The sequence below is a fragment of the Littorina saxatilis genome, linkage group LG4, assembly GCF_037325665.1.
Source record: "Littorina saxatilis isolate snail1 linkage group LG4, US_GU_Lsax_2.0, whole genome shotgun sequence".
In the NCBI taxonomy this organism is placed as follows: domain Eukaryota; kingdom Metazoa; phylum Mollusca; class Gastropoda; order Littorinimorpha; family Littorinidae; genus Littorina; species Littorina saxatilis.
Genome location: NC_090248.1, coordinates 61,280,387 through 61,296,995, shown reverse-complemented (window position 1 = coordinate 61,296,995; position 16,609 = coordinate 61,280,387). Strand labels below are relative to the sequence as shown.

Here is a 16,609-nt window from a genome sequence, read left to right as displayed (position 1 = left end):
GAGGTGTACTCTTCCACACAATTTCCAAGCATAAGTTGTCACGGCTTGGGGTAGGCATTAGTGAGGGAGAGTGGGAGCTGTGTTATGTACAGTGTATTTCCGACTGAAGAGTGAAAAGTCACTGCCATGCCACATGATCGGCATGCAGTCAATAAAGCCAGACAAGAAACAAATAAATCGAAAATTTTTATCTAAATTTTGATTTGATTAATATACTTACCCGAATCACATGATTTGCATTGACCCACTTCGATGCTTAGGTTATGATAAAAGCTACCCCGTCTAGGTATAAGGGGAGCAACCCCAACTAAAAAAGTGACTGCACCAGCATGACTGGCACCCTGGGTTACGTCCCATGTAGCACACTACGTCATCAATGGTGCTGGTCACGTGATACCCCTTCAATCGACTAATAGAACATGAAAAAATCGAGCGGGGCAGGAGGGAGGGAATTACTCATGTGATTCGGGTAAGTATATTAATCAAATCAAAATTTAGATAAAAATTTTCGATTATAATTACATATTCTTACGCCGAATCACATGATTTGCAGATAACTCCAACCAGGAGGTGGGTAAGATCAAAAAAAGTTCAAACTCACCATCAATTTCTGGAAATGCACTGGCCCGCTGCCACCAAGGCAGGCAGGGACCTTGATCCATCGTTACAGAGCGAAGCAATGTCTCTCAGATAAAAGCTGATGAATACATCGTCTGATCGCCAATAAGCTGTATTCAAAACTTCGCTCATTCAGTGGGACCGCAAGACGGCCAAGGAAGAGGCCCAAGGCAGCAATGTCTCCCTATTAAACTGATAAAGACAAAAGCCGAGCACCAGTAAGCTGTGTGCAGGACATCATCCAACCTCCCAGACCGTAAAACGGCCGAGGAGGAGGCCCAGGCCCTGGAAAAAGAGCTCGGGCTGAACCTAGGGGAAAGATAGCCGATAGCTACGCCAAGGCGGAGGGGAAGAGAATCCCTCGCCAAAAAACTGGCCCACTGCCAAACATCAGGGAAAGAGCCGGTGAGAAAGAAAACATCTAGCTCACTCTAAAACCCTTGCCAGGAACTGGCCCACTGCCAAAAGACAGAACGAGGACCGAGAACCAACCTAAATGACAGTCGCAATGCCGCTCAGGCAAAAAATGCGAAAGACAGCATCAGAGAGCCCGTAAGCTGTGCTCAGCACTTCTTCCCATCTCCTGAACCATAAAAAACAGCCCAGAAAGGGGCTCAAGTCTTGAATAACCCGAGCCGAGTAGAGGGACAGACAAGCTGCCCCCCCCCCCCTTACTATTGGAAGGAAATGCCAAAAACCCTGGAAACGACTAAGCGTAAGGTTGACTGATCATAAATGAAAAGCACCAACCTTCCCCAGGACCGTAAGACAATCATACCAAAGAAAAAACCCTGGCATGGAGAGAGGCCCGAAAGGCCGGAGAGATAACGGTCAGCTCCAGAGAGGAGTGACCTGTTTCCTAGAAAGAGAGAGAGACGTCTGAGTACAAAAAACCAACTGAAACTAGCAAAGTCCGAAAGGACGCCAACCTTTCAGAAGCCAGCAAAGAGGGCAGCTAAAACCAGTTTAGGAGCTACCAAAGGCAGCTAAACAACTAGCTATACGAAGAGTTAAGCGTCCGAGTACGGACGAAAAATCAACATAACAACAACATGCTAGCTAAAAATGGCGACCAAGGAGGAAGCCACAAGTCTGAAAATAATAAAGTCCGTACAGACACAAACATTTCAGAAGCAAGCAAGCAAATAGATAAGCAAGTACGTAAAAGCTACCGACGGCAGCTACAAAGCAAGCTACGACAGCGTTAATAGACCGAACCCGGCTAAAACAACAGAAGCCAGACAACGTGCTAATGCAAATGGCGACCGTGAGGAAGCCAAACAACTGCTGAAAACTTCAGAGTCCAACGGACATGCGAAATTCACAGCAGAAACAATAAAACATTCAAGAAAAAATGAACGATCTCACCAGCTGCAAGCCAGCAAGAAGTAGACGGGGGCCGAGGCCGGTGGGTGCCGTAGACACAAAACCAGCCAGAGCAAAAGCAAACACAACCGTCACCCTTGAGTGATAGTAGTCGATTGGAGGGGTATCACGTGACCAGCACCATTGATGACGTAGTGTGCTACATGGGACGTAACCCAGGGTGCCAGTCATGCTGGTGCAGTCACTTTTTTAGTTGGGGTTGCTCCCCTTATACCTAGACGGGGTAGCTTTTATCATAACCTAAGCATCGAAGTGGGTCAATGCAAATCATGTGATTCGGCGTAAGAATATGTAATTATAATTACTTGATTATGACATGCAGCTCTATCTGCTGCTATTTATTCAAACTGGTTTTCAAGCTTATTCTTGCAAAGCATCTGCACACACTCCTCTGTGCTGTGTTTGTGTGGCTGCTTTCGTATGTCAGTGCATGGTGAGTGTGTTCACTGCCTTGAGGATTTATTTTATCTCTTCTTTTCAACACTTTTCATACAAATCCTTTTTACAGAACGTTTAAAGAAGTATTATGAGTTTATTGTTATTGTTTAGTAGCCACAAGAAGTGATTAGCATAGACTCAATCCTGTTGTTTGTGTGTCTCTGTGTGAGTGTATGGGGGAGGGGGTGGTGTGGTCACCCCTCCCGTGACCGGACACCTGCAATGTACGGACAGTTTTGCTATGGCCCAAGGGTGTCCGTTCAACTCAACTCAACTCAACTCAAATTTTATTGGCTTCAATTTTCATAGAAGAATTTGTCTTGCGCTTGGGAGAAAATAAGAGTATAACATATAAAAACAGCATTCATATCACATTTCATGTATCACACACAGTAATCACTAGTATAAGCCTACAATTATCACATTTGTACCTGTATCATACATGCAAATAAATAGTATCACATTTCCACGTATCACACACAATATATACATTACATAACATACAGCAAGCTTCCATCTCCCGCGCCCCCCCCCCCCCCCCCCCCCCCCACACATACATATCCTCGCACGTGCGTCGACTCCATACAAATGACATCATCAGTCCATTAACTAAAATGCACAATGACTAGTAGTGGGTACATGATACTTAATACGTGCTCAACTAGACCTGCTAACTAAAATAATAACAGAAACAAAAACAAGGACTGGGCACAACATTTACACGTGTGTGACCTACTTACATCAAGTGCCTGTGATCTATAAATAACAATGATTGCGTTTAAAGTAAAACATGAATAATGCCGATGTTTGCTAACAATGAATACATAATAACTAAGATAAGAATGTATGTGCTTTCATAATATGATTATTTTATAAAACACAGTGGGGAAATTTGGAAAATAATTTTTATACGAAACTGCGCACATCGAGTCGAGCTCTGTGGCGTGTGTGTTCGGAGGCAGGAGACACACATGGCTGTGGATATTAATGTTCGGTGGATTAAAAAGGATACCCCGACTTCGGCAGGGCAGAAGGAGGTACAAGACGGTGTGCTGTATTGCTGTGTGTGAGTGTGCTCATGAGAGGGACTGCTGTATGTGCAGCCAAATCTATTCATAGCGACCACCCAAGGGGACGTTAGATAATGGTCATTATAGACAGATAATGGAAAGGAAAATTATGAGAAAAAAAGTTTGTTAGGGGTCCCTTCATTTTGGGCAGGTGGTCGTTATAAAGAAGTGGTCGCATGGGCAGGTTTGACTAGTTTCAAGGTCACAGTGTTCAATCGCTAATGTTACACCCCTCTCTCTGTGTTTTTAAAATAACCCTGTGACTTTCTTATTTGTTCATGGGCTGAAAGTGCAACTTTTTTTTTTTTTAAAGTGTATGACTGTTTTACGAAGCTTTCGTGTTTCTATAACCCACGGAACTCTGACATGGATTACAGGATCTTTTCCGTGCGCACTTAGTCTTGTGCTTGCATGTACACACAAATAGGGATAAGTCACTAGCAGGTCTGCACATAAGTTGACCTGGGAGATCGGAAAAATCTCCACCCTTAACCCACCAGGCGCGGCCGGGATTCGAACCCACGACCTTTCGCTTGGGAGGCCGACGTCATATCCACTTGGCCATTACGCCCCTCGGACCCCTGTAACAAAACAGAAGTGAAGACGTACTTGACACGAAGGCCTGTGTGCTTTTCGGTCATGCAGTCCTTGTCTTCTGCTTCCCTCTTGATGGCAGGTTTGCTGGCAGAGTGGTGAGTGGAAGGTCTCGACTCACTCAGCGCCGAGTTGCTCACTTGAGGTTTTGGCTTCCCTGTTGAATGGAAAGAATCAGAAAAACTCAATGGTTGTAATCCCAACAGGATACAGTGGACCCCCCTTAAAGACAATAAAACATCTGAGAAAATCAGATTTTAAAATGTAAGCAATTTTAAAATGGGGGTAAATTTACAGAGGTTATGAACAGATTGTGGCCTTACAAAGGGAGAAAGTCTTCCACCGGGTGATCAAAAAAGGTAGGTTCTACTGTACAAACTAAACTGCTAAAAGATAGAATTCCATCATTTTCCGTGCGCACTTGGTCTTGTGCTTGCGTGTACACACAAAAGGGGATAAGGCAATAGCAGGTCATCACATAAGTTGACCTGGGAGATCAAAAAATCTGACTCAGAAAACTCACATGAGGTGGATAAAGGTGCAGAAGCAGGAAGAGGGTAAGACGGAGTGTGAGCCTGTCTCTGTCTCTCCCCAGTCCTCATCAGGCGCTTGATATCTCTGCCTGCACTGCTCAGGTTGCCTTGGTCTCCAGCACCTGAACAAATGAAAAACAGTTACAAAAATGAGGAAAAGCAGAATGACAACACGCCGAGAGAGAGAGAGGGAGAGAGAGAGAGGGAGAGAGAGAGGGAGAGGAAAACAGTGAGAGAAACAGAGAGATTGTGAGGGAGAGAGAGAGAGAGAGAGAGAGAGAGAGAGAGAGAGAGAGAGAGAGAGAGAGAGAGAGAGAGAGAGAGAGAGAGAGAGAGATAGGAACGCAAAGGGAGAGGAAAACAGTGAGAGAAACAGAGAGATTGTGAGGGAGAGAGTGATAGGAATGCAAAGGGAGAGGAAAACAGTGAGAGAAACAGAGAGATTGTGAGAGAGAGAGAGAGAGAGAGAGAGAGAGAGAGAGAGGAGAGAGAGAGAGAGAGAGAGAGAGGAGAGAGAGAGAGAGAGAGAGAGAGGAATGCAAAGGGAGAGGAAAACAGTGAGAGAAACAGAGAGATTGTGAGAGAGAGAGAGAGAGAGAGAGAGAGAGAGAGAGAGAGAGAGATAGAGATGGAGGGAGAGATCAAGAGAGAGATAGGAACGCAAAGGGAGAGGAAAACAGTGAGAGAAACAGAGAGATTGTGAGGGAGAGAGTGATAGGAATGCAAAGGGAGAGGAAAACAGTGAGAGAAACAGAGAGATTGTGAGAGAGAGAGAGAGAGAGAGAGAGAGAGAGAGAGAGAGAGAGAGAGAGAGAGTGAGAGAGAGAGAGGAATGCAAAGGGAGAGGAAAACAGTGAGAGAAACAGAGAGATTGTGAGAGAGAGAGAGAGAGAGAGAGAGAGAGAGAGAGAGAGAGAGAGAGAGAGAGAGAGAGAGAGAGAGGAATGCAAAGGGAGAGGAAAACAGTGAGAGAAACAGAGAGATTGTGAGGGAGAGAGAGAGTGAGAGAGAGAGAGAGAGAGAGAGAGAGAGAGAGAGAGAGAGAGGGGAATGCAAAGGGAGAGGAAAACAGTGAGAGAAACAGAGAGATTGTGAGGGAGAGAGAGAGAGAGAGAGAGAGAGAGAGAGAGAGAGAGAGAGAGAGAGAGAGGAATGCAAAGGGAGAGGAAAACAGTGAGAGAAACAGAGAGATTGTGAGGGAGAGAGAGAGAGAGAGAGAGAGAGAGAGAGAGAGTGAGAGAGAGAGAGAGAGGGGAATGCAAAGGGAGAGGAAAACAGTGAGAGAAACAGAGAGATTGTGAGGGAGAGAGAGAGAGAGAGAGAGAGAGAGAGAGAGAGAGAGAGAGAGGAATGCAAAGGGAGAGGAAAACAGTGAGAGAAACAGAGAGATTGTGAGAGAGAGAGAGAGAGAGAGAGAGAGAGAGAGAGAGAGAGAGAGAGAGAGAGAGATAGAGAGAGAGAGATAGGAATGCAAAGGGAGAGGAAAACAGTGAGAGAAACAGAGAGATTGTGAGGGAGAGAAATGATGAAAGAGAGTAAGACAGACAGACAGCCTGCTTCAAGCTATTTGCATTTACAGACATAAACATAGGACGGTTCTCTACCATGTCATTCCTGATACAACCGAGTCATTTTTATGACTTACCTTCCAGATCATCCCAGTCACTGTCGCTATCCCCGTCTCCAAACAGAGTGCGCTTCATGTCTTTCCTGTTCTCCTCTTTCTTCTCTCCCCTGCTTGCTATGTCAGTCAGTGCATGTTTCATTTCTTTCCTGCTCCCTTGTTCCTTCTCTTCCCTGCTTGCTACGTCATTCAAAAATGCTGATGTTTTACTGCTCTCCCCTTGCTGGCTTTCCTTCTTTGCACTGTGAGAACCATTCTTTGTCTCTGGACTGATATGTTTCTTTACACTTCTTTCCTCTTGCCAGGCACTTTTTGAACCAGTGTCACTGTCTCTGAAGTGAGTCTTGTTACTATTGTTTGTGGTACCAGACTGTCTAAGTGTTGAAGCAGGACTGTTTGTGGTACCAGACTGTCTAAGTGTTGAAGCAGGACTGTTTGTGGTACCAGACTGTCTAAGTGTTGAAGCAGGACTGTTTGTGGTACCAGACTGTCTAAGTGTTGAAGCAGGACTGTTTGTGGTACCAGACTGTCTAAGTGTTGGAGCAGGACTGTTTTTGTGTGAACTGGATGTACCACGCTTTTCAGCAACATCTGAATGGCGTGACGTTTTGTGCTTCTCAGATTTATAACTTGATTTGCTGGTTTCATGTGCTGGTTTTCTGCTTCTGTGCGCTATTTCTTTACTATGGCTCCTAATACTTGATGATGTAGTTTCAGAAGATTGTTCTTTGGAAGTGGCATGTATGCTACTGTTGGAGTTTAGTTTTGATGACTTTGAGGACGATGACAAAGAAGATAATCCATTGGATGATGCAGCCTTGCTGGAAGATGTTCCGTTGTTCTTCTTTACTGCAAAGGCCGAGAACAAAAAACACCTTATTGTCCATTAAAATGGGAAGTTTTCTTTGACACATCCAACCTGCCTGTAAACGATCATAAAACACACATTTACTAAGAATTATTAGAACATTCTTCTTCTTCTTCTGCATTCCCGGCATTAGGACATTCAATAGGACAGATACAGAAAAAACAAACAGGTTCTCAAATGATAAGAAGCACACCAATTACCATTAACCGTACAAATACAATACAAATAAGATCATTATTCTTAATACCTTTCACAATCCAATATTGCACCATACCATTTCATTCCACAAGAACACACTGCATATTAACGTCTTGACTCACAATGTTTCCCCTTGTCTTCAGCGGACTTAGACGACCGTTGTGAAGAAGACGCCTTGGGTAATGTGGATGATGAATGTCGCTGACTTTTTCCCGCAGTAACACAGGTCTTGGCAGGCTGTGAGGATGCTGTGGTCGCAGCCGACTGTGACTGCGACGCTATCAGCTGCTGAATCTCCATCATCCTCTTCTGCATCATTGCAAGCTCGTCTGCAACAGTCAAACATTGAAGATACTGAACTTGCCACGTCCAGGTGCACGGAGCCCCTAGGGCTTTCAGTCATGACTATGCAAACATCTAACAAAGCCGAGTAAGCAGAATGACAGGTCTAATGAAAAACAAAGAGGTACTGAGTCGGAAACAAGATCGCGATTCTTTCCTTCGCTGCACTACGCAAATCTTCTGTGACCTTTGACCAAACGTAGCTTCCACATTCGATCACTCAGCTTCAGCCATCGTCGAACACTGAAGAAGAAGATCACTCAGCTTAATATTTACAACAGAAAACCGAGGGGGTGGAATACCGAGATGAACCTACAGAACTGTGCATCCTCAAACCTGACATATTCATCCCAACATTAAAAGGGCAGCTGTCGGGTTGCCTGGCCTCAAAAATGCGCGGAGTCGCGTGCAAACACGCGTTTAAGAGTTTTCCGAGTTGATTCAACTAAAGACTGTTGATTTGGTCCAGAAGAAGATACTTTTATCATTAGTTTGAAACCATGAAAATGAGTGAAACTTTCTGCTACTTCTCACAATCCGCAAGAAAACGAAGCAGTTGGCAGGCCGAAACGACTCAAAATCCGCGAACGACAACTCTGTCAGCACAAGAAGAGACGCCGCAGCGTTAGCCTGGCAGTGACGTCATCCGAGGAACCCGATAAGGCCGCTGCGAAGTTTACAGTACAATGCAGAGTACAGCTGGGCATCTGTAATGCTGTACGCGTGATTGATTCTTGCACAAAGTAAAATATTAGGGTGGTGGTATCTTCTCAGGACCCATGTTCCCATCTTCTCTTCTTTGATCTGACCAACTGCAACCTTCACAAGTTATTTCTAAAGTGGTTCATTTTTTTTTTATTTGTGAGTATTTCTATGCACATACCCTCCCAGAGGGAGGCTCATGGCGTTTACAATATGCCGTGTGAGATGGAATTTTTTACACAATATATCACGCATTCACATCGGCCAGTAAATCTCAAGCGTGTTAGGCGAGTATATACTTTCACGGCCTATTATTCCAAGTCACACGGGTATTTGGTGGACATTTTTTTTATATATGTCTATACAATTTTGCCAGGAAAGACCCTCTTGTCAATCGTGGGATCTTTAACGTGCACACCCCAATGTAGTGTACACGGGACCTCGGTTTTTCGTCTCATCCGAAAGACTAGCACTTGAACCCACCACCTAGGTTAGGAAAGGGGGGAGAAAATAGCGGCCTGACCCAGGGTCGAACACGCAACCTCTCGATTCCGAGCGCAAGTGCGTTACCACTCGGCTGTTGCTACTCCCCCAGTCCACCCGGTTAAACCATAAAGTTGCTCAACCACAGACCCTCGTGTCCCTGGTCAGCAGACATTTTACACTGAAGAAGGTCCGCTTGAGGTGTCACGCCAATTACCGTGTACGTGTGAGGTACTGAATTCAAGACAAAAACAAACTCTGTCGGTGGGAAAATCTAGGAAAGAGATAATGACAATACATCTTCAGTTACTCACTCAAGTAGGTAGACGAGATAAGATAAAGGGAAGAGAGACGAAGACAAAGATGAAACAGTGGATCTAGTGTGGAAAATGGGGGAGGGGGGTTCGGCCGCAAAAAAATCAAAGATGAATTTGTCAAACTGTGATTGTGATGGTTATCGTGTGTGTGTGTGTGTGTGTGTGTGTGTGTATGTGTGTGTGATGTGATAACACGTATGTGTGTGTGTGTGTGTGTGTGTGTGTGTGTGATAACACGTGTGTGTGTGTGTGTGTGTGTTTGTGCATGTGTGTGATTACACGTGTGTGTGTGTTTGTGTTTGTGGGTGCATGTGTGTGTCTGTGTGTGTTTGTGTCCCTCGACGCGTGACATTATATGCCAATAAGTTGAACAAAAACAGGGTTCAAGTGGGAACACCTGAACAAAAGCAGGAGGGGGACGTTTTTTACTGCGAAATTTTCCCCATCCTAAGTTTCTCTTCACCTACCCGTGAAGTATGCTTCAGGGCTTGACTAGACAACCCGATTGCGCTCACTACACGGTATAAAGAGAGCGCCGCTCAACCCGGCCGATTCCTCGGCTGACGTCACGCGTCCAAGGGAAGTAATTTTCGAGCGGGCTGCATTGACTCAGCCAAGAATGCAAACTTTCTTCGATTAAAGACATTGTAGCATGTCTAAAATCTTCGGACTTGTGTTATCAAACTGTTAAAATCACCAAGTAACTTTTAAGTATAGTTTCAGTTACATGAGAACTCATTCTGATGAACAGATTTTGAGAGCCACAACCCAACAGCTGCCCTTTAATGAACTCAAAAACACAGAAAGTTGCTTTCACATGCCAGCTTTGATTGCCAGTGGTTATCAAACCGGGATTCGCGTGGTTATCAGCACGGAACCCGTGTTTCAAAGCATGGCTCCCTGGGTTGATTGTGCACTTATTTTCTCACTACCAAAATGATGACAAGAACGATGTTTGGTGATTTGTTGACAGACCAGCTTTTTTGTCGGTCCTCGGGGGGCATATCGACTTTTGTTTCATATTTATTGAGCGCGGCCTTCGGCCTTGGTCAATAAATATGAAACAAAAGTCAATATGCTCCCCCTCGGACCGACAAAAAAGCTGGTCTGTCAACAACCCAGCAAACATCTTATAATAACTTCTGCAGGTAGGGGAATATATTTTCAAGAGCACTGGACCCATCCCAGTTTGTCACAGCACAAAATCCACACTACCTTGCAAATTTGTAACATGTCCAGGTTCCCCCTGACTGCTGACATCTTGACCGCTGGACTCGGGTGGACAGTGGCTCCGTGAGGCAGATGTTTCCTCTGTGGTCACTTCTTGACCTTCACTCTCGCTGGCCTGTGACGTCTCCTCCCCCATCGCCATCACCAGCTTGCCCTCTTGGCTGTCCTCTGCACACGAGCAGAAGAAAAGTTACAGCAAAAGCAGGGATGTTGCTACAAATTCATACCTATAGGACAAATGTCCTGAGTTCTTCAGCATCAATAGGACATTTGACCGCTTTCAGAAAGTGTAATAGGACATTATGAATTTGCGCCAAACAGCTTATAACACATTCCATGGAATTGTTCCAAAGTCATGCGCCCACACACACACGCACACATGTCCGACGCCTAACCATCCCTGCAAAGGATAAGGATAAGATTTCATATAGTCCTGTGAGGTCACCCTCGTGGAAATTGGGGCTGCTTTCTCCAGTGAGCTGTCATAAAGCACGGCGCTACCCATTTATGTCTTTATTTTTGCTGCATCCATGTATTCATGTTTCCAAGCACTGAGACCAAGCACTGAGACTTTTGCTGAGAACTTTGGGAAAGTTCGAACACCAAGGAAAGTCTGCACAATTAATCCCTAGCCTCCTCCGAAAACGGCGTATGGCTGCCTAAATGGCGGGGTAAAAAACGGTCATACACGTAAAATTCCACTCGTGCAAAAAAAAAAAAAACCACGAGTGTACGTGGGAGTTTCAGCCCACGAACGCAGAAGAAGAAGAAGATCCCTAGCCGAACATGGGGATTGAACCCACGCCAATATAGACAACTGGTTTTGAAGCCAGCAACGCTACCGACTGAGTTATCCCCCACCCCCCTCCCGGCAAACAGATGTTTTGCAGAATAATCTTATTCCTGTTTGTTTGCTTGAAGTATTAATGCCACTATCAGACGGCAAGTCTGTGCAATTAGCAAACTGGAAAAAGAACTTTCTACTTTTTCATTCGAGCCCCCCAAATTCCCTGCATAAAGATTTTCACCAGGAAGCAGCACGGAGGGGGAAAAGTGTGAAAAGTACAAATACTGATGTTTAACCCTGATATTGATAAAAGAAAACAAGTTTTAACTGAAGATTCAAGAAGAATGAATACTGATTTAAATCGAAAATTCATGACAATATTCAGATTTAGCCCTGTGTGAGCTTCATCATCACAATGATTGAATCTCAAAATTTTACTCTTCTCTCATAATGTGATGTCATTTCCACGGGGCTGTATCCGGAGTAAGCAACATTCTTTTTTTTTACCTGTCTCACTCTCACTGTCAGACTTTTTGTTGAAGAAGGCAGCGATGTCATTAGCAGTACAGTCATTCTGGCTTTTTTCCTCTTGTGTGCTCCAATCTACAACAAATAAGCCATGTCCTCAAAATTTTATATAAAGAAATATGAAGAGAAAAAAATGACGATGAAACTTAGAAGAACCGTTCCACCGTAGTCATATTTGATTTATTTTTCTCAAAAAATGTCAGACTGATTCTGTCTTGAAAAAGAGGGTTTACTCGACATCTTATTTTACAGAACACATCAGTACCAAGTTAAGGCAACAATTAAAATTACAAAAAATGTATTGTTCGCAGGCCTTGGTCTTCGGTCACTGACTGCATACTTTTTGATCTTAAATATTGTTCTGACCTCTGGCCAGACAACTGTCCAATAGTTTTGACACGAAAGAGGTCTTCTGACAGAACAATGTTTTCTGCAGACAAACATGTAAGCGATGACTACGTGCCAGCGATCATTACACAACAAATTGCGATCTCCGATCAAGTCAAGAACGCTGTTTTTTGATCGAAAGCGTGGAGCATGCTCCGGATGTTATGAAAAGCTTGTCTGAGGTAAAGGGGCTCTTGCTCTTCCAGACCGCTGAAAATCCTGAACGAGATTTTTTTAAAAATCGTCTATTGGACCTATGCATATAGATTTTCAATCCAGGTCCAACTGATCCAGAGTCTGAGAACAAGATTGCAACAAAAACATTGGAATTATGCCAGTCTCTTGAACATTCAAGAGCCGAACAGAACATTGTTCTTACCATCTAAATCAGAATCGTGTTCCAGCAACGATGCCAGCGCTTCCTCATCCAGCTCATCCCCATCTCCCTGTGCTGCACCCCCAGCTTTGCTGCCAGCGACACTGGAAGCGTCTTCTGCTGCGTTCTTGCCTTGTGATGTGGAATCATTCGAATTGTCTTCCTCCAACAGAGCCGACAGGGTGTCCAGGTCACACTCATCATCTGATTCTGATTACAGAAAAAGCATGAACATTGAAATGATGAATTCTACTACCAGCCATGCAAATTGCAATTATGTCAATGTGTAATGCCAACAAATATTTATTAGCCTTTACTGTTGGCATCATTTTTCAGGTTGAACCGTTGATTCTCAAAAAAACATGTAAGTTATAACAAAAAAACTTTGGAAAAAATTTAGTATCAATCACTCATTGCCAAACCAAAGTGTGAGAAACAGTCCGTTTGATCAGTTTATGAATTATTATGTGCATGTAACTGTAACTGCAAGCTCAAAAAGCTCTCACCATTAGCCATCACTTCTGTGCTGATGTTGGTCTTGATGAGCTGTTCTCAGCACCACAAGTTACTTCCACTGTCAAGTAAGAATGCACCAGACCAACTGTATTTCGGTTTTCACTTCAGCAGAGCCAAACCAGGCAGCAGACAAACAGCACTGAGAAAAAAAGAAAAACAGTCATTAAGTCATATGATCGTTTTGCTTGCTCTGGTTTAAAGGCAACAGCACATATATACACTGCGAGTGTATGCAGGATCGATAGGTCTGTATACACTCAGACAATGAAAAGCTCTGTACAAAAAAGTGTAACTCTCACTCTCACTTTCAGTCAGTGAAATCAGAAATGCCTCCTTACAAAGAGCTGTTCTAGAAGTCCCTAAACTGAAGTTCCCATGTTATTTTAACGTTTCCAACAAATCAGAAGAGGTAGCAGTAATTAGATACTTCAAGGAAAGAAAAAAGTGCGTAAAAACAAAAACATACCAAGCACAAGCGTCTCTGACATTGTATGCACTAATGTTGTGTCTGCTTTTGGTTTACTTTCCGCGCCATCACATCAAAGAAGATCGTAAAGCTATTACAATGAGCATGTGTTTTCGAATAAATCATTGTGACAAACTATTAACTCAGAGTCTTGTTGTAGTTCTTTGTATATGTAATAAATAGATTCACTGAAGATAAAACAGTGCGTATATGGTAAACACAGGAGCCAGGTAAACTTTTGTTCGAAACTAAGGCTACCTTTTAGCACATTGAAATCTCGCAATCTTCATCCGGCCGGAGGTTTCCATTTTCTAACGTAAACACCCGATTTTTTCTGTGTTATGTTCGCAGATTTTCCTCTTTTTTTCTGACGTTCAGCATCCGAGGTTATTGTTGATTAACTAGTTTATGGGAAACATTTGTAGCCTTCCTCTGTCTGGGTGTCACTGGTTGTTATGCGAACGATCCTTGCAGAGGGAGTAATCAGCTGATGATAACCGTTTCTGACTTTCTGTTCGACGTTCAGCGTTGACATGTGTCTGGGTGACATTTACCTTCTACTTTAAACACTCTCTGGTAAAAATGGAGTTATACCACATTGAAATTAGCAGTCGTCCATTACTACAGCAGCAGAGATTTGGGTGATCCTTAAGGTAGTTCTGTTTTGCTACCACTGTCGGTGTTACCTTCCACAACGATTGCTTTCAGTTTCATTTACTATTTCACAGAATTCAGGGTCGAACTAGAACCCATTGCTTTCACTTTGTGCTTTTTGTATGTCAATAAAAGTAGGTCGCTGCGCTGCACCTATTATTCTGGACACGTAAGTGATCACTTGTTTGTAAATTTGTATGTTTGGGGATTGGGTGGGAGTAAAAATTAAGAAAAATGTTGTCCTATTGGTCATTACAGCAAGAAAAAGCACACAAGCAAGTAGTTGACTTCCCAGTTTCTTCTTTTGGCTGATCAGTAACACTTGGCATTCTTTAACTGTTCTGTGTGAGTAAAACTAAAATTCGTTTTGCTTGTTTTTCAATTTCAGGGGCTTTGATGTTTCCAGCCATCCAGGACCAGCCTGTCTTGTGGCCAGTGGCAGCGACACAAACAAGGAAATCTTCGGACCTGTCATTGAAAGCAAACTTCAGTAAAGGAAAACTTGAATATCAGACATTGCTCTTTTCTACATAGATTAAGGAAAGAAAAGTAATCTCACACTAAGGGAGCATTGCCAGCCAACCACTATGTTTGACTGGCTGATGAAAGTAGTAGTGTACAACAACATAACATGTAACAAGAGATGCTTCAGGAAGCGAAACGGATGACAAGAGACTGATTGAACTCTTGCAAGGTATTTTGTTGTAATTAGTTGAACTGAAAGCGAAGCAATGGAAGAGAGAACCAGGAAAGGTGGTGAGGGAGGGGGCCGGCATTCTGACCGACAGAGAGGCGACAGCAAAGTGGAGGTCAAGCCGCCTAACAGAGGGGCAGGCGACGGTCCAACACAGACCAAGGACGGGAGAGAAAGGTACTTTGTTAAACAGTCAAACCCCCCTTTTAAGACCCCCCGATCTAAGACTTCCCTTGTTTTAGGACCCTGTTTTCTTGGACTTTCTGTTCAGAACCTCTGTAAATGTACCCCCATTTTAAGACTCCCTCCTTTTTAGGCCCCCCCCCAAAAAATAGTCTGTTTACGGTAACCCGACCGACCCTATTTTTTTCGCGCGACCCTAGACTTTTTTTGGCATTTGGGAAAGAAAGAAAAAAAGTAAAAATATGGTTTTTTGGGAAAAAAAAAAATCCCGACCTACCGACCCTATTTTTTTGGCCTATGTTACCGTAAACAGACCTATTATTTTTTTTGCCTTAAGACCTGCTTTTCTCAGATATTGGGAGGTCTTAAATGGGATGTTCCAACTTCCACTGTACAGTCGAGCTTGTCTGTAATGACCACCCAAGGGACGGACCGAAGGTGGTCATTACTAACGAGTGGTTGTACAAAAAATGGGTGAATTTTATAGACAAAAAATCGTTTGGGGATCCTTTTGGGTGGTTGTTTTGGGCAGGTGGTCACTGTTCAGAGGTGGGACTGTAATGTGAGGTTTCGTGTGACCTGGTCCAGGGAGGACCAGCCATGCTTGCCGTTTTTCTGACAGTCGGGCTGTGTAAGCTTTGAACTAAAATAATAAAAAATGGCCTTGTACTTGTAGATCTTTGGTTGAAACGAAAAGCGGTGAAGTAGGGGTGGGTGGTTGGGTTGATAAGAAGAGAGTTTGACAAGGATAAATCTGGTTCTCTAAAATAGATGTGCAGTGATAAAAAAAATTTTCAGCACTCAACTCGGAGCAACTGTGTAGTTCTCAGTTCAGCCCTAGTTTAACAGATTATGACCAGCTTTATTTTCTTCAGGTACAGCGAAAGACGTTACTCTGCTCAGAGGGGACGGAACACGAATCAGGGCCAGGGAGACGACCGAATTGAGAAAAAAAATAGGTATGCACATTTCTCATGTGGCAGAAATTGCTGATGTGTTTGTAGTGCATTGATGAAATACATAATCCTTCTGACAAAATCATTCAGTGTTTGTGGTGCATTGATGAAATACATAATCCTTCTGACAAAATCATTCAGTGTTCTCACTTCTGCATGGAAACCAGGAATTCCTGAGTTAAGAAAGGGTTTTCTAATAGGATAACAGTCACGACTGAGAATATCCTCTTGATTTGAAGCAAAAATAATCTTCTCCCAATCCCATTGTTGCTGCCCCCTTTCTTACTCACAGTTCAACTGTTCACCAACGCATCACCAGTTAATATCTCTCATTGGTTTCGATGCCTGTGAGAAAGTAAAGAAACAACAGGTTTGTTCACTGTGAGGATCACCTGGTATGATCCCTATTTCAGCAACAACTCAGGCAGATCAGCAGGAGGCAAAGACGGGAAAGCAAACGCCAAGAGTGAAGAAGACAAAATTGCTGCCAAGAAACTACAGAAAGAGGAGGAGGAGAGAAAGAAAAAAGAGGAGGAGCAGAGAGTAGCAGAGGAGTTACAGAAGGCTGAGGAGGAGAAGAAAAGACAAGAGGAAGAAGACCAGGTCTGCCAAGTGTGTGTTTGGGGGGGGGGGGGGGAGAGACAGGTGGTGAGATAAAG

General features: G+C 43.7%; 2 protein-coding genes across 2 annotated transcripts in view; one reads left to right on the top strand and one right to left on the bottom strand.

Annotated features, from left to right (window-relative positions):
• The window catches only part of LOC138965279 (protein MCM10 homolog), a 33,138-nt gene extending 19,592 nt beyond the window's left edge, over nt 1-13,546 (bottom strand). The window contains exons 1-9 of the mRNA XM_070337399.1: nt 13,464-13,546; nt 12,988-13,136; nt 12,485-12,691; nt 11,698-11,793; nt 10,389-10,571; nt 7,452-7,658; nt 6,285-7,112; nt 4,630-4,761; nt 4,122-4,263 (exon numbers count right to left, since the gene is read on the bottom strand). Coding sequence (XP_070193500.1) covers nt 4,122-4,263; nt 4,630-4,761; nt 6,285-7,112; nt 7,452-7,658; nt 10,389-10,571; nt 11,698-11,793; nt 12,485-12,691; nt 12,988-12,997 — 1,805 coding nt within the window. The 5' untranslated portion in view covers nt 12,998-13,136; nt 13,464-13,546. The remainder of the gene's footprint in view (nt 1-4,121; nt 4,264-4,629; nt 4,762-6,284; nt 7,113-7,451; nt 7,659-10,388; nt 10,572-11,697; nt 11,794-12,484; nt 12,692-12,987; nt 13,137-13,463) is intronic.
• A 185-nt stretch (nt 13,547-13,731) lies between these two features.
• The window catches only part of LOC138965275 (regulator of nonsense transcripts 2-like), a 45,660-nt gene continuing 42,782 nt past the window's right edge, over nt 13,732-16,609 (top strand). The window contains exons 1-4 of the mRNA XM_070337394.1: nt 13,732-13,779; nt 14,506-14,988; nt 15,870-15,953; nt 16,364-16,553. Coding sequence (XP_070193495.1) covers nt 14,849-14,988; nt 15,870-15,953; nt 16,364-16,553 — 414 coding nt within the window. The 5' untranslated portion in view covers nt 13,732-13,779; nt 14,506-14,848. The remainder of the gene's footprint in view (nt 13,780-14,505; nt 14,989-15,869; nt 15,954-16,363; nt 16,554-16,609) is intronic.